At 46.6% G+C, this 21,686-nt stretch overlaps 1 protein-coding gene across 1 annotated transcript in view; it reads left to right on the forward strand.

Annotated features, from left to right (window-relative positions):
• The window catches only part of LOC147452614 (putative LRR receptor-like serine/threonine-protein kinase At1g06840), a 123,157-nt gene that overhangs the window by 51,222 nt on the left and 50,249 nt on the right, over window positions 1-21,686 (forward strand). Inside the window, exon 18 of the mRNA XM_086518248.1 lies at window positions 3,990-4,124. Coding sequence (XP_086374374.1) covers window positions 3,990-4,124 — 135 coding nt within the window. The remainder of the gene's footprint in view (window positions 1-3,989; window positions 4,125-21,686) is intronic.

The following is a 21,686-nucleotide window of genomic DNA, read 5'->3' on the forward strand; positions in this document are numbered from 1 at the left end:
CAGGCTGGAGTGTAGGTCGCCCCCCCTGCATCACTATCATCCTGCTGGTGGAAGATAGCTCAAAGTGAAGTGCCGGGCCCGTGAGGGTGGACCAAGCCGCTGCCCCCCAAGTGTACTGTCGAGCCGTGGAGAGAGCAGGCATCAGCAGAAGAACTCGTAGCCACACCTGTTGGGCCGAGGGACAGTCCCAAAGACAGTGACGTTGACTCTCTACCAAATGGTCACAAGCTGCACATGTGGCCGAGAGACCACTATGCACTAGCCAGCTCAAATGGGGCACTTAATTTAAAGCACTTGATAAAAAAAACTCAACGCAGAGCTGCCAGTGAAGAAAGAATTCGAAGGCAGCATGCTGCCGCTTGGAAATATTGAAACGGGTCGCCTGGGCGTGTGGTTGCCTGTGGCCAACACGCGAAAGGGGTGCCTACTAGGAGCCAGCGCTAAAAAGGACTCCACGCTGCTGAAGCCTGTGTCTAAAATTCCCTCTCTCTTTAGCGCTGAAGATTTCTCCTCTCTCTAGTGCTGAGGAAAGCCACCATCGATGGCAGGTAGAGAGCTTCTTCTCTCTCTCTCTCTCTCTCTCTCTCTCTCTCTCTCTCTCTCTCTCTCTGTGCGCGCTTCGCACAGAGGAGGGAAGAGTTACAGAGAAAGATTAATGAGCTACTGTGTGCTGAATTTAGTCTAAATTCAGCAATTTAATGAGAAATTTACTAAAACCAATAAGAAAACTCCGATTCTCAACACTTTTACCTGCTAATATGCCGATTTTGAGGATTAACTTTCACCTATAAGCATGCTTTCGAGAAGAAAAGTAAGTAATTTCAGCAAACTAATCACTAAAATTTACGTGAAATTGAGGTTCCCCGACTCGAACAGATCCGTAGGTGTGCACACAGTCCATTCTGTAGCCAAGCGACTCTGATACCATGAACCGAACAAGGGGAGTGGATCTCCCGGCTACACGGACCACCTACAGACATGCATCGGACGAACCACCCGACCATAGCCACCATCCAGTAGCTCCCCCGTACTGGGGCCAACGTCCGAGGACGTAGGCGTGCACTCGTAAGACTGAGTGTCACATACCACCCAGCCTCACCTCCTCGGGGTGACCTCGTGCACTCTTAGCCTCGCGGGCTAACCACTGGCACTCTGCCATTGGGGGTCGATAACTGGAATTGAGGCCTTGGCCTCCCTTCTATAATAATGGCCGGCCACACTGGCCGAGTTCGCACTACGGCCGCTCGGACACTAGACGCCCATCCCAACGGCGTCTAGGCTAGATCCCCTCTCCTGTGAGCGGGACATAACAAGGACCGTCCCAAACATAGAGCCAATTCTGTAGAGCAGAGGAAAATACTCCCGCCTCAATCCAAGGACATAACAAGGACCACCGTCCCAAACATAGAGCCAATTCTGCAGAGCAGAGGAAGATACTCCCGCCTCAATCCAGGGAAGCAGACTCGGGTGGGCATATCTGCCTCCTCCTCAAGTACATCGGTAGTCGGCGGGTCGAAGCCGTGGCGCCAGTATCGGAGAAAGACTCGAGCCGCCCGAATGCTGAGCGGGCTCGTCAAAATCACTTTGGCCGCCATCTCTGGAGAGACTCGAACTCTATCTGATAATATCCTCTCCCGAGAATCTGCACGTCAGTGATCTTGCCCACTTCGGTGAGGAGTCGGGCGTGGAGAAGGTTTGTAACCTCGCCTCTACTGGACCGAGTGCCAACAATCTTGCAAATGACTGAGGTGGCTTGAAGCCATTCCACCTCGGCCATCAAGCTCACTTGCTCTTCTCGCGAAAGAGCAAGTCAAAGGGCCCGCTCCACGGTGTCGGACAATGGGGCTTCGGCTTCTGTAGAGTGGGAAGGGGGGGGGGGAGATGGGCTGTTGTTGCGGGCGAAAGCAGACAAGGCAGCAGCAGCGGTGCTCACTGCAGGAAAAGCACGCTGCACGGCAGCGCAGGAGAGGGGGAGGGGGGGAATAGCTACGGGAGGAGGGGGAAGGAGGGGTGCTGGCGAGGGCAAGGGGGTGGGGGGTGGGGGGGGGGGTACAGCAGCAACGAGCTTGAGTAGAATCATGCTACAGACCCAGCTTTGGGCTGTCTTCTCTTTTTCTCTCACAATATAGCCATCATCCGAGGTTTGTGTTATTGAGATTTTCCAGATAGGGCTGCCCGCTTGCAGCTTTCCATTTCTTGCTCTTTGCAGAGACATTGAGTAGCTATCTTGCAGAGATTGAGCTAAGAGGGTTACATATGCCTATTCGTGATGAGGAGTTCTGTACTAGCATGGCCAGGAGGACAATCCACAAAGTGGCCAGCTAGCTCTTTGTGTGTGGCTTCGGGTGCGTTGAGCAACAGCAATCCACAAAGTGGCCAGCTAGCTCTTTGTGTGTGGCTTCGGGTGCGTTGAGCAACAGTTTGTGCCACTTCTCTCAAGAATCTGGAGGAAGCTTCTTCACCAAAGCTTGGCACGCCTTTCTTTGGCAAGGGGGATCATGGTGACCAACCAGGTGCTTTTGGCTGGTAGGCTCGCATGATTACTATCTTAAGCGGCTGGCTGCAAATAGAGGGGCAGTTGTGAGGGTCTGGCTAGCCTATAGTGGACGGTTGTGAGAGTCCCCTTGGACTCTCTGAGACATTGCTTATGGGATTGCCTGCACAATCACAGTAGGTCTTACCTAGGATTATTCATGTGATGGCCTCTGTTTAGACAGGGTCTTCACTTGAGTGGCAGCAGTGTGGTCAGCTAGCTCAGAGCCAGCAATTGGCTATGAGACAGTGCAAGACAGCATCGTTGTAGGCTTCAGGCTGGGCGACATGGACTTAGGAGACAGACCTTAGCTCGAATCACTGTGGGGCATGATCGTCACCAACACTATTTCCCCCACCGCCCCCCCTTCCCTTTCCCATTCTGTCATGTTGCCATTGTATATTCTTTGGTACTCCTTTTATGGGAGGGTTTCACTCTTCTTTGTACATTTTACCGCATGGTAGGGGTGATGTAGCCCACTGGGCAGATTTTAAAGGTAACAGAATGGTCTTCTTTGCACCCCCCACAATAAAGAGAAGAGAATCGGGATGCAGCATCCTCTCCACAATGCCAATGGCATGATGGAAGCATGGTTTGAAAGAAGAGTTCTACACATGATGTTCACAATGTTGCATGGTTGCCCATCCTTGATTTATCACCATAATGCCAGTCAGGTGCTTTAAGCGACAATTACCTTGTCAGTAGAAACCCTATTAGGGTGCAGGGTACTCTTGAGAATAGAAGTGCTCTATTAAAACCACAGAAAACAAATTCAGTCAAACGCATCTGGTCAACTAATGAAAGAGGTTACATGTAACAAAACCTCAAGTCTTACTTTGTCCCACAGACTCAACATTATAACAGCTCCCTCCAATAACCGACAAATCCATATCAGGCAGAAAAGCCAGAACATCAGCCAAAAACATAAAGTATGATCTTGCATTTGTAGGTACATATGTAATCATGAAACCATCTCAATTCACACCGAGACCCACATGCCCCTTTACTTGTAACCAAAATGCCTTGACACAACGCACATTGCTTTAGAGTGCTTTTGCTCATCTTACCTTGAGAGTTCAGGCATCAGTTGAAGTGCTGGAATAGTATCGTACCTTATGACCACATTGGTCCTTGGCTTACAACTCCATTTGCTCATCTTACCTTGAGAGTTCAGGCATCAGTTGAAGTGCTGGAATAGTATCGTACCTTATGACCACATTGGTCCTTGGCTTACAACTCCATTTGCATGATCTTTATTTTACTTATAAGTAGGGTGTTTTCTTTTGATTGGATTCTAACCAGTGGTTGCATGTTATTTGTTGCTACCAGTAGGCTGCTTAGAAATTTCTGCCATCCTTCATCTTCATGTGCAAAATTAGTCAACTTGTGTAAACAGAGATTTATCTATTTGATGAGGTGAATATCGATTCCTTATGCGTTTTGCTTTTGTATCTAGGGTTATCTTGATCCAGAGTATTTTCTCACCCATAAGCTCAGTGATAAGAGTGACGTTTACAGCTTTGGAGTGGTTCTCTTAGAGCTGATCACAGGCCAACAACCAATCTCAAATGGAAAAAATCTGGTTAGAGAGGTAATTTCTATCTTGCATGAGAATGTCTTGAGGGGTGTGTGTGCGTGCACGTTTTGTGTGAGAGAAATGAAATGAAATGAAATGTTGTCTTATGTCTGCAAACGGCCAAAATGACCTATGAGACCAAAAGTTACAGCCACATGAGATGTGATACAATTGTCCAGGAAAGGTGATGGGTAACTAGGATACAGTCTCAGTGATACAAATAGTAGAGCGAGATGAAATGAAATGAATTGATATATTAATGTCTTCAAGAGGCCAAAATGACCTTTGAGCCAGCCTGTTACAAACTAGTGAATCTGATACCATGTTTGGGTACAAAAAAGAAGAGATACTAAAATGAATCTAGAAGTGCTACTAGTTCGAACTGTGTGGGGTATGTATGACCATTGATAAAATGGGTGCCCGCAAGAGAGTAATGAAATGAAATGTTATATTAACGTCTTCAAAAGGCCAAAATGACCTATGAAACCAATTTGTTACAAAATAGTAAACCTGATACCATGTTTGGGTACAAAAGAGCTAGAATCCATCCTCATCTGCACTCTAGAGAGAGAGAGAGAAAGAAAGAAAGAAAGAAAGATTTTTAACGTCTATGTCAGGCCGAAATCGGCCTATGTCATCCGTCTATCGGAAAGACAAATGAAACAAAACTGATACAAAACTGAACTGAATGTAGGTAGTGGAGTATGTGAGGAGGGATGGAGTTCTATCTCTAGGGGTGTATGCATGTCTATATGCTCAAGGTAGTACAATCATGAGAGTGCATCAAGCTATCTAGCTCCATCTTGTACTAATGGGGGGATGTAAGATGTGGTACATGGGTGGGTCTGGTGCCAAGGCTACCCGGATGAAGGCTGTCGGGTCGGCCCTCATCTGAGCCACTCGCTCCTCAGTGGCACGGCGCTCCCGGGCTCGGATCTCCTCGATCTGTCGGTGGTGGGAGCTCGCGCCCCTGTAGCCTGTGACTCGTGGTCGTCGTCTAGCTCGGTTCACCTCCGCCTGTGGGAGTGTCACTCCCCTCTGAGTGTCTGGTGAGGGAGGGGCGGAAATCCTCTGAAAGAAGTCTGTGAGCTGCGACTGTCTCCCCTCTGTCTGTGTAGCTGTGTGTGGCTGTAGTAGTGTGTCCCGACGGCTTTGTATCTCTAGTAAGAAACGTCCGAGCTGTCTCTGATCTCGAGATTCCATGATCTCTCGGAGAGTGGGCTGTCCTCTGAATAAGGCCTCATACCTGCCTCTGATCTCAGTGTATGCTCTGCATCTACATACAAAGTGCTCCTCACTCTCCACCTCCTCTGTGCAAGCTCTGCAGATTCGCTCCTCCCTGGGAACACCAGTATGTCTCCCGATCTCAATCTCTAACCTGTGTGAAGCCACTCTCAGCTGACCAATCGCCACCCGTGAGCTATGTGGCATATATGTGTCCATGTAGCGTGGTCTCTGTATGAACCCCCCAGACAATATGGTGAGAAACTGGTCTCTGTAATCTGACATCCTCGTCCCCAAGCCAGGTGCCTCCCAGACTCTCCTAGTGTATAGCTGCCACAGATCCTGTCTCAATACCAAGTTCCTCTCACTGCGAGAGAGGTGAACATATGGTGAATGGGGGTCGTACTGGAATGGTGGTAGGCTCTCCATGTCAAGACCGTGTCCCTCAAACCATGCTCTGACCTGTGAGTACCATGCTCTCTCATGCCCATTCTCTGATAGCTGTATAGCTGCCTCAAATGCTCTACGGGTAAGTCTGTCAGGAGGTAGCTCTCTCATCCTCCGGATGAAGCAAATTGTCTGGAATAGTGCCTCTACAACCATAGGTGGTGTGGTGAGCTCGGCTCTAATAATGTCATGTGGCACTGTCTTCTTGCTGCGGAGCAAGCGTGAGATCATACATACCTGTGGTCTCTCAAGCTGTGTCCACTGGTCAGCTGTCAATCTTGGTGCCCATACCGCCGCCGAGTACATCAAGGCCGGGGTGACTAAGGTGTCGAAAAGCCACCCCTTCGTGCGGGGCTCCTGAAAGTGTGCCTGGTGGCATCTCCGCTCTAGCATGGCCAGAGCTGCATATCCTCGGGTGAGCCTGTCAACAGCAGCCTGCCTCATAGTGAAGGGTCCTGGTAGGCTGGTGAATGTGATGCCAAGGTAGACATAGGAGGTGACTACATCAACCTGTCCTCCTGCTGCTGTGAAGGTGGCGACGCTCCTCACTGCACTGGATGTGTGAAAGATCATAACCTTGGTTTTGCCAAGGTTCACAGTCAACCCCCTGTGTGTGCTGAATTCGTCCAAGGCCTCAAGATGGCGTTGCAAGCCCTCGGGTGACTCTGAAATCAACATAATATCATCAGCATATAACATGATGTGGATCGGAGTACCTGCCAAGTCGCTCCCCTCTCCCCCTGCTCGCAGTATGTAGTCGGAGATCTCGTCGATGTAGAGCCCAAAGAGTGTCGGGGAGAGTGGGCATCCTTGCTTAACACCAATGAGAGAGAGAGAGAGAGAGAGAGAGAGAGAGAGAGAGAGAGAGAGAGAGAGAGAGATGAAATGAAATGAAATGTTATATTAACGTCTTCAAAACGCCAGAATGACCAAACTGATACAAAAGTGGTGAATCTGTTACAATGTCTGGGTACCTTAGTACTAAAGTACTAAGTGAGAAAAGTGTGAAAATGAATGTTAAAAAATAAATACAAAGTATTAAATAAACTTCTTAGGAGCATTCTGGGTGTCTGGCTAGAATGCTTCTAATCCTTTGTTGTAGTCTCCTCCGGTGAAGTGTGCTTCTGCATCTCGGTCGTGGTCGTCTCGATTTCCTAAGCTCAATCGCCCTGTCAATGAGGGTGCCTTTGGTATGAATGTGGGTACTCCTTTGTGCTGGCTGCTGGCCTGTTGCTTCTCCTTCCACGCCTGCTTCTCTCGATCCGAAGAAATCTGTGATCTGCCTTTGAGGCTGTAGTGCTCTTTGTCTTCTCATTAGATTATCCCTGTGCCGATGTAGTTCCAGTAGGTACAAGCCTAAGCATCTTTGATCTTGGTATTGCATGACTCTTTCTAGAGGTCCAAAGCCTTCTTTAAATAGGCAATGGAAACGCTCACGTATCTCATAGTATACGGTGCAGTGGCATATGTAGTGTAATTCTGTCTCCGGCTCCATTCCGCATAACTTGCAAATTCTGCTCTCAGGTGGGATTCCCCTAAATCTGCCAAATTCAATTTTCAGCTGGTGTGAGGATGTACGAATCTGACCAATAGCACATCTCAAACCATGAGATAGGTGGGTATCCATGTAGCTGGGGCGAATCACAAATCCATCTTCAGATAGCTGTAGGAAGTTTTCTTTGTAGTCGGCCATCTTCGTGCCCAATTCTTGTGTAGGGTCTACCCATTTCCTCTTAGTATCCAACTGTATAAGATCCTGACAGATGATTTTATTAATCTCCGTTCGTGTAATTGCCAGTGATGGAGCCTCAAGAGAGTATTGGAAGGGGGGTAATCTTTCCATATTGAACTCGTGTCTCTGAAACCACGAGGACAGTTGCGCATTCCAGCATGATGTATCCCCTATCATTGCTAATTGTCGAGAGGATTCGAGGGCCAATCTAGTCTATCGGCAATTATTTGTATCCCACAAACCATGTAAAAAGGACACTGATCTGGTAAGAGCTTCAATTTCTATCAGAGGGGCAGCTAGTTCCGCTCGGGTAATCGCGTGTGGTACGGAGGCCTTGGCTCTAATCATTCGGTAAATCATAGATACCAAAGGTCTCTCCATTGACTTCCAATTATCCTGATCCACAGATGGTCCCCAAATCTGGACCCCATAAAGCATAGCTGAAGCCACCACTGAAACCGGCCTGTTTAATCCAAAAAGGGCGGTAGACCTTAGACTTAAACCTTATTTGCTAAACCCATTTAATTTGTCGCCCACTTTACTTGTACTTTCAAGACACAACAAAGGGGAAAGGGATACAGGTTGCTAGATTGCACCTGTATGAGAAGACCGACACCAGATTGGCCCCTAAATAGGCACCCCTTTCGGTATTTCTTTATTCTTTAAAAGAGGGAATAAACGCTCTGGTTCTCTACAAGCTGTCCCGCACAACCTTGGCTGAATTTCAACTATTCTGGCCCGATTGCGGCAGCATAACTGTACTAGGACCCTTCACAGTCAGTATTCCCACGCATTGGATGACTTTCCGACGCATACGAACACTTTGCAAAACCTGATGAGAATCTGCAGCACGTTGAATTCTCTGTTTTCTGCCCCGAAAATGCGCCAGATCACCTGTACAGCAGTCCCCGCGCGTCCCGAACGTCCTCGGGGTATTAGGGTCCGTTTAGAGCCAAAACCCTAAACCTGCAAAAATACACAGCAGGCTGTAATTCACTGTTTCGGGCTCCGTTTTGCGTGCCGGTCGCATCTGTAGCAAGCCCTCGAGCTCCCGCACGTGTAGGGCTACTTGCCCTTTGAATCGGACAAGATTTCGCACGTGAAACCTCTCCGAATCACCTGTACTTGCGGGGGATTAGCCGCTAGCTAATCCAGTACCTGTGCAAGAGGCTCTTGCCTCGGCAATCGCGCATGAACCCACACAACTGTACATTGGTCAATTGAAAAGCCCACTAGAGGGGCATAACATACTACCATAGGGGAGAGAGAGGGCAGTGTGTAGCGTGCAGGGCATCACTCCTGGCACCGCACTGTACATAAGAGGGAAAGGAAGCACTCCATAGCTCTCAACGTGTGACAGACTGAAAATGAGCCTCCCTTCTCCTAAAATCAGCGCCACTTCTTTCTGCATGAGGAAAGTGCACAGAAATGTGCCACTTGGCACATTTACAGGCTATTTTCCGTTTCGGGGTTGCCGCCTAAAAATCTCCCGACCGGTTGCCCAGTTGACTTCACGGCAGAGCAATAAAATGTTCCCCTTGTCATTCCGGAGGTAACGACGCGAACACATTTTCAGGTCCCAAAATAGCAGTTCCCTAAATTTTAGGAGATGCTGCCATTGTATCTTTCTAGGTCATCTGACCCTCTTTGTACAATGCAGCCACACCAAGAACTGAAATGTAGCCTCTATAGTAAAGGATTCCACTTTGGCTAGTCAATGACCCCCCTTTGGTTAACCATAGTCCTTGTCCAACCTTAGTGCTCTTTTGCCCTCAGGCCTGGACTCCCTCTGAACAGTTCCACACTAGCTATGCAATGCAGGGCAGTTAGATTTCCCGAGGGGTGTTTCCAAAAAGTGAAAATAAATAAATAATAAGAAAGAAATCAACAAAAAGGATAGATAGTAGTCACATGCTGGTGACATACCCCCCTCTTGAAATCTCAAACGTCCTCGTTTGCATCTATGTCGTACATGCTCATAGTCAACACTCGGGTGTGCGCACACCTGTCGACACATGTACGACACATACATGCTCATTGTCAGCCCTGGTGTATTCAGCACCTCGTTGACACATGTATTGCCTACGTGTGAACCCTATCCCAATGACATAGTGGTAGCTTCGCACTCTGCCATTGCTTTGAGTCATTAACTTTCCAATGACAAAATGGTAGCTTCACATTTTGCCACTGTCTTTTTAGTACACGTTGGATCCATTAACACTTTCGAGCATACCCAAACCGACAGTTTAAGAATGCAGTTACACATGTACTCTTTAATAGAAGTAATTACTGTATCCTTGACAAACTGACAAGAAATACTCACTTCTATAGCACTAACCAAACTTTTGGACATTCCATAAGAGCAATTGCCAAACTGACAATCTGTACAGCTCTAACGTTCATGCATCATGTACTTCATTTGATCTCACTTTAAATAACATGTACATCATTTCTTTCAGAAGCCATTGTCACACTGACAATCCATGTAGCTTTGAAACTCAAGGGGTCAAGGTAGGTTGCAAGTCGAAGGCTTCAAGGTAAAGTGATAACGCAGTTGGTGACTTTGCAAGTTCACCTTCTTCCATCCACTTAGCATCCATTGGTGGATAGTTTCTGAACTTCACCAAGTAACGCCTAGCAACCTTGCCTTTCACTTTTCTTTCTTTATGTGCCAAAATCTGTTCTGGGACCAAGATCTCGTCAAGTTCCTCGACTTCCGGCTGATCTTCAGCTGGCATATCTTCTGGCACATCACCCACATAGGGTCTAAGAAGACTCACATGAAACGCATTGTGAATCTTCCAACTCTCAGGAAATTTCAGCCTATATGCAACATCACTAATGTCGCATACTTGAAAAAGCCCATAGTAACGCATGCTGAGCTTTGGAAATAGTCTTTCCTTGCCCTTCATCTTCTTTAACCTTGCCTTTCAAAGCGTAGAAGCACCCAATCACCAAGTGAAAATACCACTTCACGACGGTGACGATCAGCTGCTTTCTTTTGCTTTTCCTGACTCTTTTCCAAGGCCACTTTGACCTTCTTGTACATTTCATCCATGTCCTGAAGATACTTGTCTGCTTCAAATATCTTGTCCTTTGTATGCAGTATGGGAGGAACTTTCTTGCCACCTTCAACTATCTCAAAAGGTGCCTTGCCAGTTGATGAATGCACTGTATTATTGTATGCATACTCCACCAATGACAAATACTGCTCCCACTTTCCTTTATGCTCTAGCACATAGCACTTCAGCAGATCTAGGACAGTAGAATTTTCCTCTTCTGATTGCCCATCTGTTTGAGGATGAAATGACGAAGAGAATTTGAGCGTTGTGCCCATATTCTCAAACAAGCCTCTCCAGAACAAACTTGTCATGCGTGGATCACGGTCGCTAACAATCGACTGTGGCATGCCATGATACTTAAAAATATTGCTCATAAACAAGCGTGCCATCTGGTCTGGCTTATCTTCTTCTTGACAGGAATAAAATGAGACTGCTTGCTGAATCTGCAAATGATGGTCCAAATACCATCGTTTCCTGTCTGCATTCTCGGAAGATCAAAGATAAAATCCATAGCAATACTTTCCCATGGTTTATCTGGAATAGGTAGTGATTGCAATAACCCTGGTGCCTTTTGTCTGTCAAACTTGACCTTCTCGCATATTAGGCATTCTCACACAAAGGCATCCACATCTCTTCTCAATGTAGGCCAGTAGAAGAATGTCTCAACCGCTTTAACTGTAGCATCGATACCACGATTCCCTGCATACGGTGGGACATGACTCTCTTCCATAACTTTGCGTCGCAATGGCTTTGTGACACACAATCTGCCATGCATCATCATGAAGCCATCTTTGAGGAGATAGTGTTCATGACGTTGTCCATCCATTAGCTGCTCGAAGACCCTTGCAAAATCTTCATCATTTGCATACTGTTCCCTCATATCATCAAGCTCATGATTATAAGGAATTGACACATCTGAAATTTGCGGCTTCCTTGACAAGGCATCAGCCACAACGTTCTTCTCGCCTTCCACATGCACAATCTGAAAATGGAACATGGACAAGATATTTGCCCATCGCATATGCTTCTCTGATAACTTTGCCTGTGTCAAGAAGTATCACAAGGTCTAATGATCCGTTTGGACAACGAAATCTGCACCTAGCAGGTAGTGTTTCCAACTTAAGAGTGCATGAATGATGGTCTGCAGCTCTTTTTCATAGACTTGCATAGTTTTTTCTGGCCCTTGCAAGATTCTACTCTCATAGGCTACTACCCTGCCATCTTGCATTAGCACTGCACCAATGCTACTACCATAGGCGTCACACTGGACCACAAATGACTTCCTAGGGTCTGGCATCACAATGACTGGATCTGAAGTCATCTTTTCCTTTAAGAGATTAAAAGCTGAAATCTCTTTTTGGGTCCATCTAAAGGTGACTGCCTTCTTTTGAAGAGCATGTAAAGGTGAAGCAATCTCAACAAAATTTCGGATAAACCTTCAGTAATAGGAGCATAGTCCCAAAAAGCTTCGTACATCGTGCACCGTCTTCAAATCTGGCCATGACTTGATCGCTTCAACTTTTGCAGGATCCATTCTGACACCATCCTTTGAGACAATGTGTCCCAGAAAGTGAATCTCTTCCAGAAAAAATTCACTTTTCTTTGCATTGATGAGCAACCTATGGCTGCGTAGCTCTTTGAACACAATGGCCAAGTGATGCCTATGCTCCTCTTCATTCTTTGAGTAGACTATCATGTCATCAAAGAATGTACCAACAAACTGCTGGTGTGGACGGAAAATCATGTCCATCATCCTATTGAATGTAGCAGGATCATTTGTGAGACCAAAGGGCATCACTAAAAATTCGTAAAGGCCAAACGTTGTTCTAAAAGCAGTCTTGTGCACATCCTCTGATCTAATGCGGATTTGACGGTACCCACTCTTTAGATCTATCCTGCTAAACATAGCTACTCCTTCTAATTTGTCCAAAATATCATCAATTCTAGGTATAGGGAACCTATTCTTCATGGTATTCTTGTTCAGTGCACGGTAGTCGATGCATATACGCCATGAGCCATCCTTTTTCTGCACCAACAACACTGGAGAACAGAATGGAGATGAACTGGGCTGAATCATCCCCTTTTCCAACAGCTCCTGTACTTGGCTCATTATCTCTTTCTGCTGAGCCGCACTAATCTTGTACGGAGGCTTATTTGGTGGGATACTGCCTGGCACCAAATCTATCGCATGGTCCTCGAGTCTCTCTGGCGGTAATTGAGAAGGTAATGAATCGGGAAAACAGTCACTATACTGTTGTTAAAACATTGACCTTTCTTTATCTAACACAAATAAATTTGATTCATCACAATCTAACACTTCACGTTCAAAAACCAAGTACGCAGAAAGATGCTTTTTCATTACAGAAGTAATAGCAGAAGCTGATACAGTGGGAATAGTCTCCCCTTTAAGCTTTACATCCAGAATGTGAGTCTTTCCCCTGCTCTGTACAATGATCTTTTTGTTGTAGGCATCCAGGATTCCCTGTACATGAAACAACCAAGGAATACCTAGCAACACATCACATCCGTCCAGTGGCATGATGTAAAATTCTTCAGCATCTACATAGGACTGGATATATAGGCGCAACTTTCCGATGATAGGTGTCACAGCCTCTATATGGCCAGGACATGCCAAACCTGCCTCTGCTGTATACCCCATCTCTTCAGGTCTGATTCCCAACTTTGAAGCCAATTCATGGGAAATGAAGTTGGCTTTGGCACTTGGATCAAAGAAGATAAGCATTGTTTGATCCCTGACCTTTCCCCATGCTCTGCAAAGCTCACTTGCATCTGAATTTGGCTTGTCGCCCATCATATCTGGCGCTAGACCAGCCTTGGGCCTCTTTCCTTTCCTGTCCTCCTTGTCTTCAGCATCAGCTGGCCTTTTCTTTTGAGGACAATTCTGAGCAATGTGGCCAGGCTGCTCACAGATAAAGCATTTGTTCTCTTACCTCAGGACCTTCTTTTGCTCTTCCGACTTGCGAGGAAAACGTCTTTTCCATTTCTTTGTTGGTCCCTTTTCTGATTCAGCCGTAGCTTTGCCTTTCCCTGCGTTGGCTGGCTCCTAAGTCGCTCTAGGAACCTCATTGAGAACGTACTTCTTCGCTGAATTTTTCTTGGCTGATCCTTCCTTGACGCTAGTATTAAATTCACAATCTTCTCCTTTGAGCAAACCATTGCCAGTGTTTGCTACCTCGATGAGCTGCATCAAAGTAGTGACTTTGGTCTTCGTGCAGTACTTTCTCAATCCTTTGGGTAGGCCACAACAATACTTTTCAATCTGTTTTGTCAATGTCACAACCCTATAGGAAGTTACTGGAAGTAGAGCTTTCCAAAACTTCCGATTGTAGTCATCCAGATTCTTGCAAGTAGCAGCATTAAGCTGGTGCCATTCTGTCATGACATCTGCTTCAAAGTCATCAGATAACCATGCTGCTGCAAAAATCTACTTGAAGTAAATCCATGTGGACGGAGCTTGCCCTTGAAGCAATAAAGTTGTCCACCATTGTCCCGCATTCCCTGTCAAGAAAGTGGATGCCTTGCGGACCTTTGAAGCCTCTGTAAAGTTTCCCCCTGCATAGGCCTTGTCAAATTGCTGGAGGAATGAGAGAGCCTTCTTCTTGTCATCAAACCCTGTAAAGGTCGTGAATGTCACACCTTTGCTACCTTCTTTGTACGGAGTTGGCCTCTCCAGCGGCGTTAAGTTGTCATATGGAAGTGACCGAAACATGGGAACACTGTTAGGGTTCATCTGTGTTCCTTGACCGCTATTAAGTTTACCTGGAAATGCCATATTTGGCTGTTGATTTGTAATTCCAGTCATACCAAAATTTGCCTATGGCATCCCAAATTGGCCCTGAGTTCTTTGAAACCCTGGTTGCATGCCCATGACACCATACATGGGGTTAGGCATCATCATTTGAGCACCTCCGAACACTGTTCCTAGCGTGTAAAACTGATTTCCAGGTGCATGACCAGCCATGCTCTGGAATACTGATCCACCTCCAAAATAGCGAGGGTGTACTGAAGGTGGTGGGAAGACTTGTTGCATAGCCTGTAGGTTGCTTCCCTGCCCATTAGAACCAACTATAGGCTGCTGAGAGGTGGCTGGCTGAACTGGTACAACTTGAAAGACTAGCATTTCAGCCACCTTTTCTTGCACCGTAGGCACAGGTTTTGGAGACTGCATGGTCTCCGCCAAGTGTACAGGTGTTTCCATTGATTCTGCGGTATGAATCACCTGTGCTTGAGCCTTAACAGGCTTTTGAATATGACCAGTGACCCAACTTGCTGAGCGGAAGAGGAGGTTGCAGAAAGGCTAAAAACCTCGGGTTCTGCATTACCTGTGTGAACATAGCTGCAGCAGGAGACAACTGGGTCCTGAATATATCATCATCCGTCTGTGGTGGTCTTGAAGACTCACCCACTTCATGTGTCTGTTGACCCTGGGAGGAGGAAACCTCTTCAGTCACATCATCTGGTCTGTCAGCCATAACTGCAATTCCCTGTGTCTGGTCTATGATCCCCTGTGTCTTCAAGCCCAAACTGACCAAGGCTCACTTCTATAGGAAAAAGTGATTTAATCCCGGCGATGGAACCATAAAACCGGCCTGTTTAATCCAAAAAGGGCGATAGACCTTAGACTTGAACCTTATTTGCTTTCACCCATTTAATTTGTCGCCCACTTTACGTGTACTTTCAAGACACAACAAAGGGGAAAGGGATACAGGTTGCTAGATTGCACCTGTATGAGAAGACCGACACCAGATTGGCCCCTAAATAGGCGCCCCTTTCGGTATTTCTTTATTCTTTAAAAGAGGGAATAAACGCTGTGGTTCCCTACAAGCTGTCCCGCACAACCTTGGCTGAATTTCAACTGTTCTGGCCCGATTTCGGCAGCATAACTGTACTTGGACCCTTCACAGTCAGTATTCCCACGCATTGGATGACTTTCCCGACGCATACGGACACTTTGCAAAACCTGGCGAGAATCTGCAGCACGCTGAATTCTCTGTTTTCTACCTTGAAAATGCGCCAAATCTCCTGTACAACGGTCCCCTCGCGTCCCCGAACCTCCTGGGGGTATTAGAGTCCGTTTAGAGCCAATACCCTAAACCTACAAAAATACACAGCAGGTTGTAATTTTCTGTTTCGCGCTCTGTTTTGCGTGTCGATCGCATCCGTAGCAAGTCCTCGAGCTCTCGCACCTGTAGGGCTACTTGCCTTTTGAATCGGACAAGATTTCGCACGTGAAACCTCTCCAAATCACCTGTACCTGCGGGGGATTAGCCGCTAGCTAATCCAGTACCTGTGCAAGAGGCTCTTGCCTCGGCAATCGCGCATGAACCCACACAACTGTACATTGGTCAATTGAAAAGCCCACTAGAGGGGCATAACATACTGCCATAGGGGAGAGAGAGGGCACCAGATTGGCCCCTAACTTAGGCTCCCCTTTCGGTATTTCTTTATTGTTCAAAAGAGGGAATAAGCGTTGTGGTTCCGTACAAGCTGCCCCGCACAAACGCAGCTGAATTTCCACTGTTCCAGCCCGATTTCGGCAGCATAACTGTACTAGAACCCTTCACAGTCAGTATTCCCACGCATTGGCCGACTTTCCCGACGCATACGGGCACTTTGCAAAACCTGGCGAGAATCTGCAGCACGCTGAATTCTCTGTTTTCAGCCCTGAAAATGCGCCAGATCACCTGTACAGCGGTCCCCTTGCGTCCCCGAACCTCCTAGGGGTATTAGGGTCCGTTTAGGGCCAAAACCCTTAACCTGCAAAAATACACAGCAGGCTGTAATTTGCTGTTTCAGGCTCCATTTCGCGTGCCGGTCGCATCCGTAGCAAGTCCTCGAGCTCACGCACGTGTAGGGCTACTTGCCCTTTGAATCGGACGAGATTTCTGGCGTGAAACCTCTCCGAATTCACCTATACCTGCGGGGGATTAGCCGCTAGCTAATTCAGTACCTGTACAAGAGGCTCTTGCCTCGGCAATCGCGCATGAACCCACACAACTGTACATTGGTCAAATGAAGAGCCCACTAGAGGGGCATAACATACTGCCAAAGGGGAGAGAGAGGGCAGTGCGTAGCGTGCAGGGCATCACTCCTGGCACCGCACTGTACATAAGAGGGAAAGGAAGCACTCCATAGCTCTCAACCTGTGACAGACTGAAAATGAGCCTCCCTCCTCCTAAAATCAGCGCCACTTCTTCCTGCATGAGGAAAGTGCACAGAAATGTGCCACTTGGCACATTTACAGGCTATTTCCCGTTTCGGGGTTGCCACCTAAAAATCTCCCGACCGGTTGCCCAGTTGACTTCACGGCAGAGTAATAAAATGTTCCCCTTGTCATTCCGGAGGTAATGACGCGAACACATTTTCCGGTCCCAAAATAGTAGTTCCCTAAATTTTAGGAGATGCTGCCATTGTATCTTTCTAGGTCATCTGACCCTCTTTGTACACTGCAGCCACACCAAGAACTAAAATGTAGCCTCTGTAACAAAGGATTCCACTTTGTCTAGTCAATGACCCCACTTTCGCTAACCGTAGTCCTTGTCCAATCTTAGTGCTCTCTTGCCCTCAGGCCTGGACTCCCTCTGAACAGTTCCACACTAGCTATGCAATGCAGGGCAGTTAGATTTCCCGAGGGGTGTTTCCAAAAAGTCAAAATAAATAAATAATAAGAAAGAAATCAACAAAAAGGATAGATAGTAGTCACATGCTGGTGACAACCACAGTATCAAAGAGCCAAAGTTTTGTTCGTGGTTCCTGAAACTGCACTTGTGAACACATCCTCTCCAACCCTCCCAAGGCCGCAGAGGCTCTGGACAATCTAGCATCCGCTGTTTTCTTAAGAGTAAACTTCGGTCCTACAAATACCACACCAAGGTATGTGTATGCATCTGTGTACTCTACCGTATCCTGGCCATATGCAAATGTAGGTGCCGATCTCCTAACCCACTGCGGTGTGGTGTTAAACACCATAACTTTGGTTTTACCCAAGTTTACCGACAGTCCACTGTCCTCCGCGAATTTATGTAATGCATCTGGCTGCCTCTGCGTTCCATTTGGTGATTCTGCTATCAATACAATATCATCTGCATACAACAACAAAGGGATCCATGACCCTGCAAGTTGAGCACCTCTGTCATCCTCTCTATCAATGTAATCTGATACCTCATCTATGTACATACCAAATAAAGTAGGGGACAGTGGGCATCCCTGCTTTACTCCAACGGTGGAATGAACAATATCGGAATCCCCTTCTGGAGTACGTACATAACCAGTTATTGACCCGTATAAGGCCATGATCCCCCAAATAATCTCTTTGGGAACCCTAACTCTTGCATCCTGCGCATCAATCTGGCCCTTGGTGCTGTCATAGTTACATGGGACGGCCGGTCGGGGTCGGGGTCGGGAACGGGGACAGGGACGGGACGGAAAAAGTCAAGAAACGGGGACGGGGGTCGGAACGGCAAAAAAAAGAAGAAGATTTTTTTTGGCTTTTTTTGACCTACACACATGCAACACACATAGAGCATCACTTTGACCACAAATTTACACTAATTAGACCAAATAACATGAGTGATATAGACGCAAATGTGCTTATAAAACATCGAGAAATGAGGACCAAAGGGTGGCTTTTATAGCCATTGGGGTGCTTCAAAGTTCAAACATATGGCTATTGGAGAGGAACTAGCCACTAGAAATGATCAATTTTTCAAATTTTTAAAAAAGTCTCCTGCCGTCCCCTCCCGTCCCCTGCCGTCCCGGGGACGTTTTGCCTGCGTTCCGGCCTTGCAGCCCTTTTGCCATCCGTCCCCACCCGTCCCCGCTTGTCCCCATCCCGGAATCGGGCGTCCCCCGTCCCTAGGGTCTGTCCCCTCCGTCCCCTGTAACTATGGGTACTGTATCAAAAGCTTTCCGAAAATCCACAAAGCAACAATACATCCTTCTCCCGCTTGCTCTTCCTTCCTCAATAATGGCTCTGAGCGTAAGAATATGATCTAAAGTGGAATAACCCCTCCTGAATCCAGCTTGTCCCGTTGCCCTTATGCCCTCATTCTCTGCCCATCTACTCAATTTTTGTTCAAGAATGGATGCATACAGTCGGGTCAATGTGTGACCTACCATAATGGTACGGTAGTTCCCGGGTATCATAGGATCTTCTGATTTGAAAATAGGTACGATAGTAGATAATTTCCAAGATTCGGGTAATCCTTCACACATGACCCAATTAAACAGACGAGCAAGGACTTCTGAAAGTAGATCCCTGGCATGGATCAGATGTTCTGCTACTAAACCATCATGATCATATACTCTTCTTGTCTTCATCTTATCAATGGCTTTTTTCACCATTTCCGTAGTAAAGAAAGTACTAGTAGCAGGGCATGGCTCTAGAGAGAGAGAAATGAAATGAAATGTTATATTAACGTCTTCAAAAAAGGCCAGAATGACCTATGAGACCAAACTGATACAAAAGTGGTGAATCTGTTACAAAGTCTGGGTACCTTAGTCCTAAAGTACTAAGTGTGAAAAGTGTGAAAGTGTGAAAATAAATGTGAAAAAAATAAATGCAAAGTATTAAATAAACTTCTTAGGAGCATTCTGGGTGTCTGGCTAGAATGCTTCTAATTCTTTGTTGTAGTCTCCTCCGGTGAAGTGTGCTTCTGCATCTCGATCGTGGTCGTCTCGATTTCCTAAGCTCAGTCGCCCTGTCAATGAGGGTGCCTTTGGTATGGATGTGGGTACTCCTTTGTGCTGGCTGCTGGTCTCTTGCTTCTCCTTCCACTCTTGCTTCTCTCGATCCGAAGAAATCTGTGATTTGCCTCTGAGGCTGTAGTGCTCTTTGTCTTCTCATTAGATTATCCCTGTGCTGATGTATTTCCAGTAGGTACAAGCCTAAGCATCTTTGATCTTGGTATTGCATGACTCTATCTAGAGGTCCAAAGCCTTCTTTAAATAGGCAATGGAAACGCCCACGTATCTCATAGTATACGGTGCAATGGCATATGTAGTGTAATCCTGTCTCCGGCTCCATTCCGCATAACTTGCAAATTCTGCTCTCAGGTGGGATTCCCCTAAATCTGCCAAATTCAATTTCCAGCTGGTGTGAGGATATACGAATTTGACCAATAGCACATCTCAAACCATGAGACAGGTGGGTATCCATGTAGCTCGGGCGAATCACAAGTCCATCTTCAAATAGCTGTAGGAAGTTTTCTTTGTAGTCAGCCATCTTCGTGCTCAATTCTTGTGTAGGGTCTACCCATGTCCTCTTAGTATCCAACTGTATAAGATCCTGACGGATGATTTTATTAATCTCCGTTCGTGTAATTGCGAGTGATGGAGCCTCATGAGAGTATTGGTAGGGGGGTAATCTTTCCATACTGAACCCGTGTCTCTGAAACCACGAAGACTGTTGCGCATACCAGCATGATGTATCCCCTTTCATTGCTAACTGTCGAGAGGATTCGAGGGCCAATCTAGTATATCGGCAATTACTTGTATCCCACAAACCATGTATAAAGGACACTAATCTGGTAAGAGCTTCAATTTCTATCGGAGGGGCAGCTAGTTCCGCTCGGATAATCGCGTGTGGTACGGAGGCCTTGGCTCTAATCATTCGGGAAATCATAGATACCAAAGGTCTCTCCATTGGCTTCCAATTATCGTGATCCACAGATGGTCCCCAAATGTGGACCCCATAAAGCATAGCCGAAGCCACCACAGTATCAAAGAGCCAAAGTTTTGTTCGTGGTTCCTGAAATTGCACTCGTGAACACATCCTCTCCAACCCTCCCAAGGCCGCAGAGGCTCTGGATAATCTAGCCTCCGCTGCTTTCTTAAGAGTAAACTTCGGTCCGGCAAATACCACACCGAGGTATGTGTATGCATCTGTGTACTCTACTGTATCCTAGCCATATGCAAATGTAGGTGCCGATCTCCTAACCCACTGCGGTGTGGTGTTAAACACCATAACTTTGGTTTTACCCAAATTCACCGACAGTCCGCTGTCCTCCACGAATTTATGTAATGCATCTAACTGCCTCTGCATTCCATCTGGTGATTCTGCTATCAATACAATATCATCTGCATACAACAACAAAGGGATCCATGACCCTGCAAGTTGAGCACCTCTGTCACCCTCTCTATCAATGTAATCTGATACCTCATCTATATACATACCAAATAAAGTAGGGGACAGTGGGCATCCCTGCTTTACTCCAACGGTGGAATGAACAATGTCGGAATCCCCTTCTGGAGTACATACATAACCAGTTACTGACCCATATAAGGCCATGATCCCCCAGATAATCTCTTTGGGGACCCCTAACTCTTGCATTCTGCGCATCAATCTGGCCCTTGGTACTGTATCAAAAGCTTTCCGAAAATCCACAAAGCACCAATACATCCTTCTCCCGCTTGCTCTTCCTTCCTCAATAATGGCTCTGAGCGTAAGAATATGATCTAGAGTGGAATAACCCCTCCTGAATCCAGCTTGTCCTGTTGCCCTTATGCCCTCATTCTCTGCCCATCTACTCAATTTTTGTTACAGAATGGATGCGTACAGTCGGGTCAATGTGTGACCCACCATAATGGTACGGTAGTTCCCGGGTATCATAGGATCCCCTGACTTGAAAATAGGTACGATAGTAGATAATTTCCAAGATTCAGGTAATCCTTCACACATGACCCGATTAAACAGACGAGCAAGGACTTCTGAAAGTAGATCCCTTGCATGGATCAGATGTTCTGCTACTAGACCCTCATGATCATATGCTCTTCTTGTCTTCATCTTATCAATGGCTTTTTCCACCATTTCCGTAGTAAAGAAAGTACTAGTAGCAGGGCATGGCTCTAGTGGGTCTGGTAATGGAGCCTGTCCAGATACCATATATAATGATGTTACATATTGACCCCAAATCTCAGGAGAAGTAATTGTCGGAGGTGATGAGTGCTCGTGAAATAAACGCCAGGCCTCATGTGAGTCCTGACTCAAGAAGAGCTGATATAAATCCTTCTCCAGTTTGGCTAAAAATGCGCTTTTCTTGCGACGTACTATACGCCGAAGAGCAATCCGAGACTGCTTATGTGTGATGGTCC

Source organism: Adiantum capillus-veneris, chromosome 8, assembly GCF_014529385.1.
Source record: "Adiantum capillus-veneris isolate H3 chromosome 8, ASM1452938v2, whole genome shotgun sequence".
Taxonomy (NCBI): Eukaryota; Viridiplantae; Streptophyta; class Polypodiopsida; order Polypodiales; family Pteridaceae; genus Adiantum; species Adiantum capillus-veneris.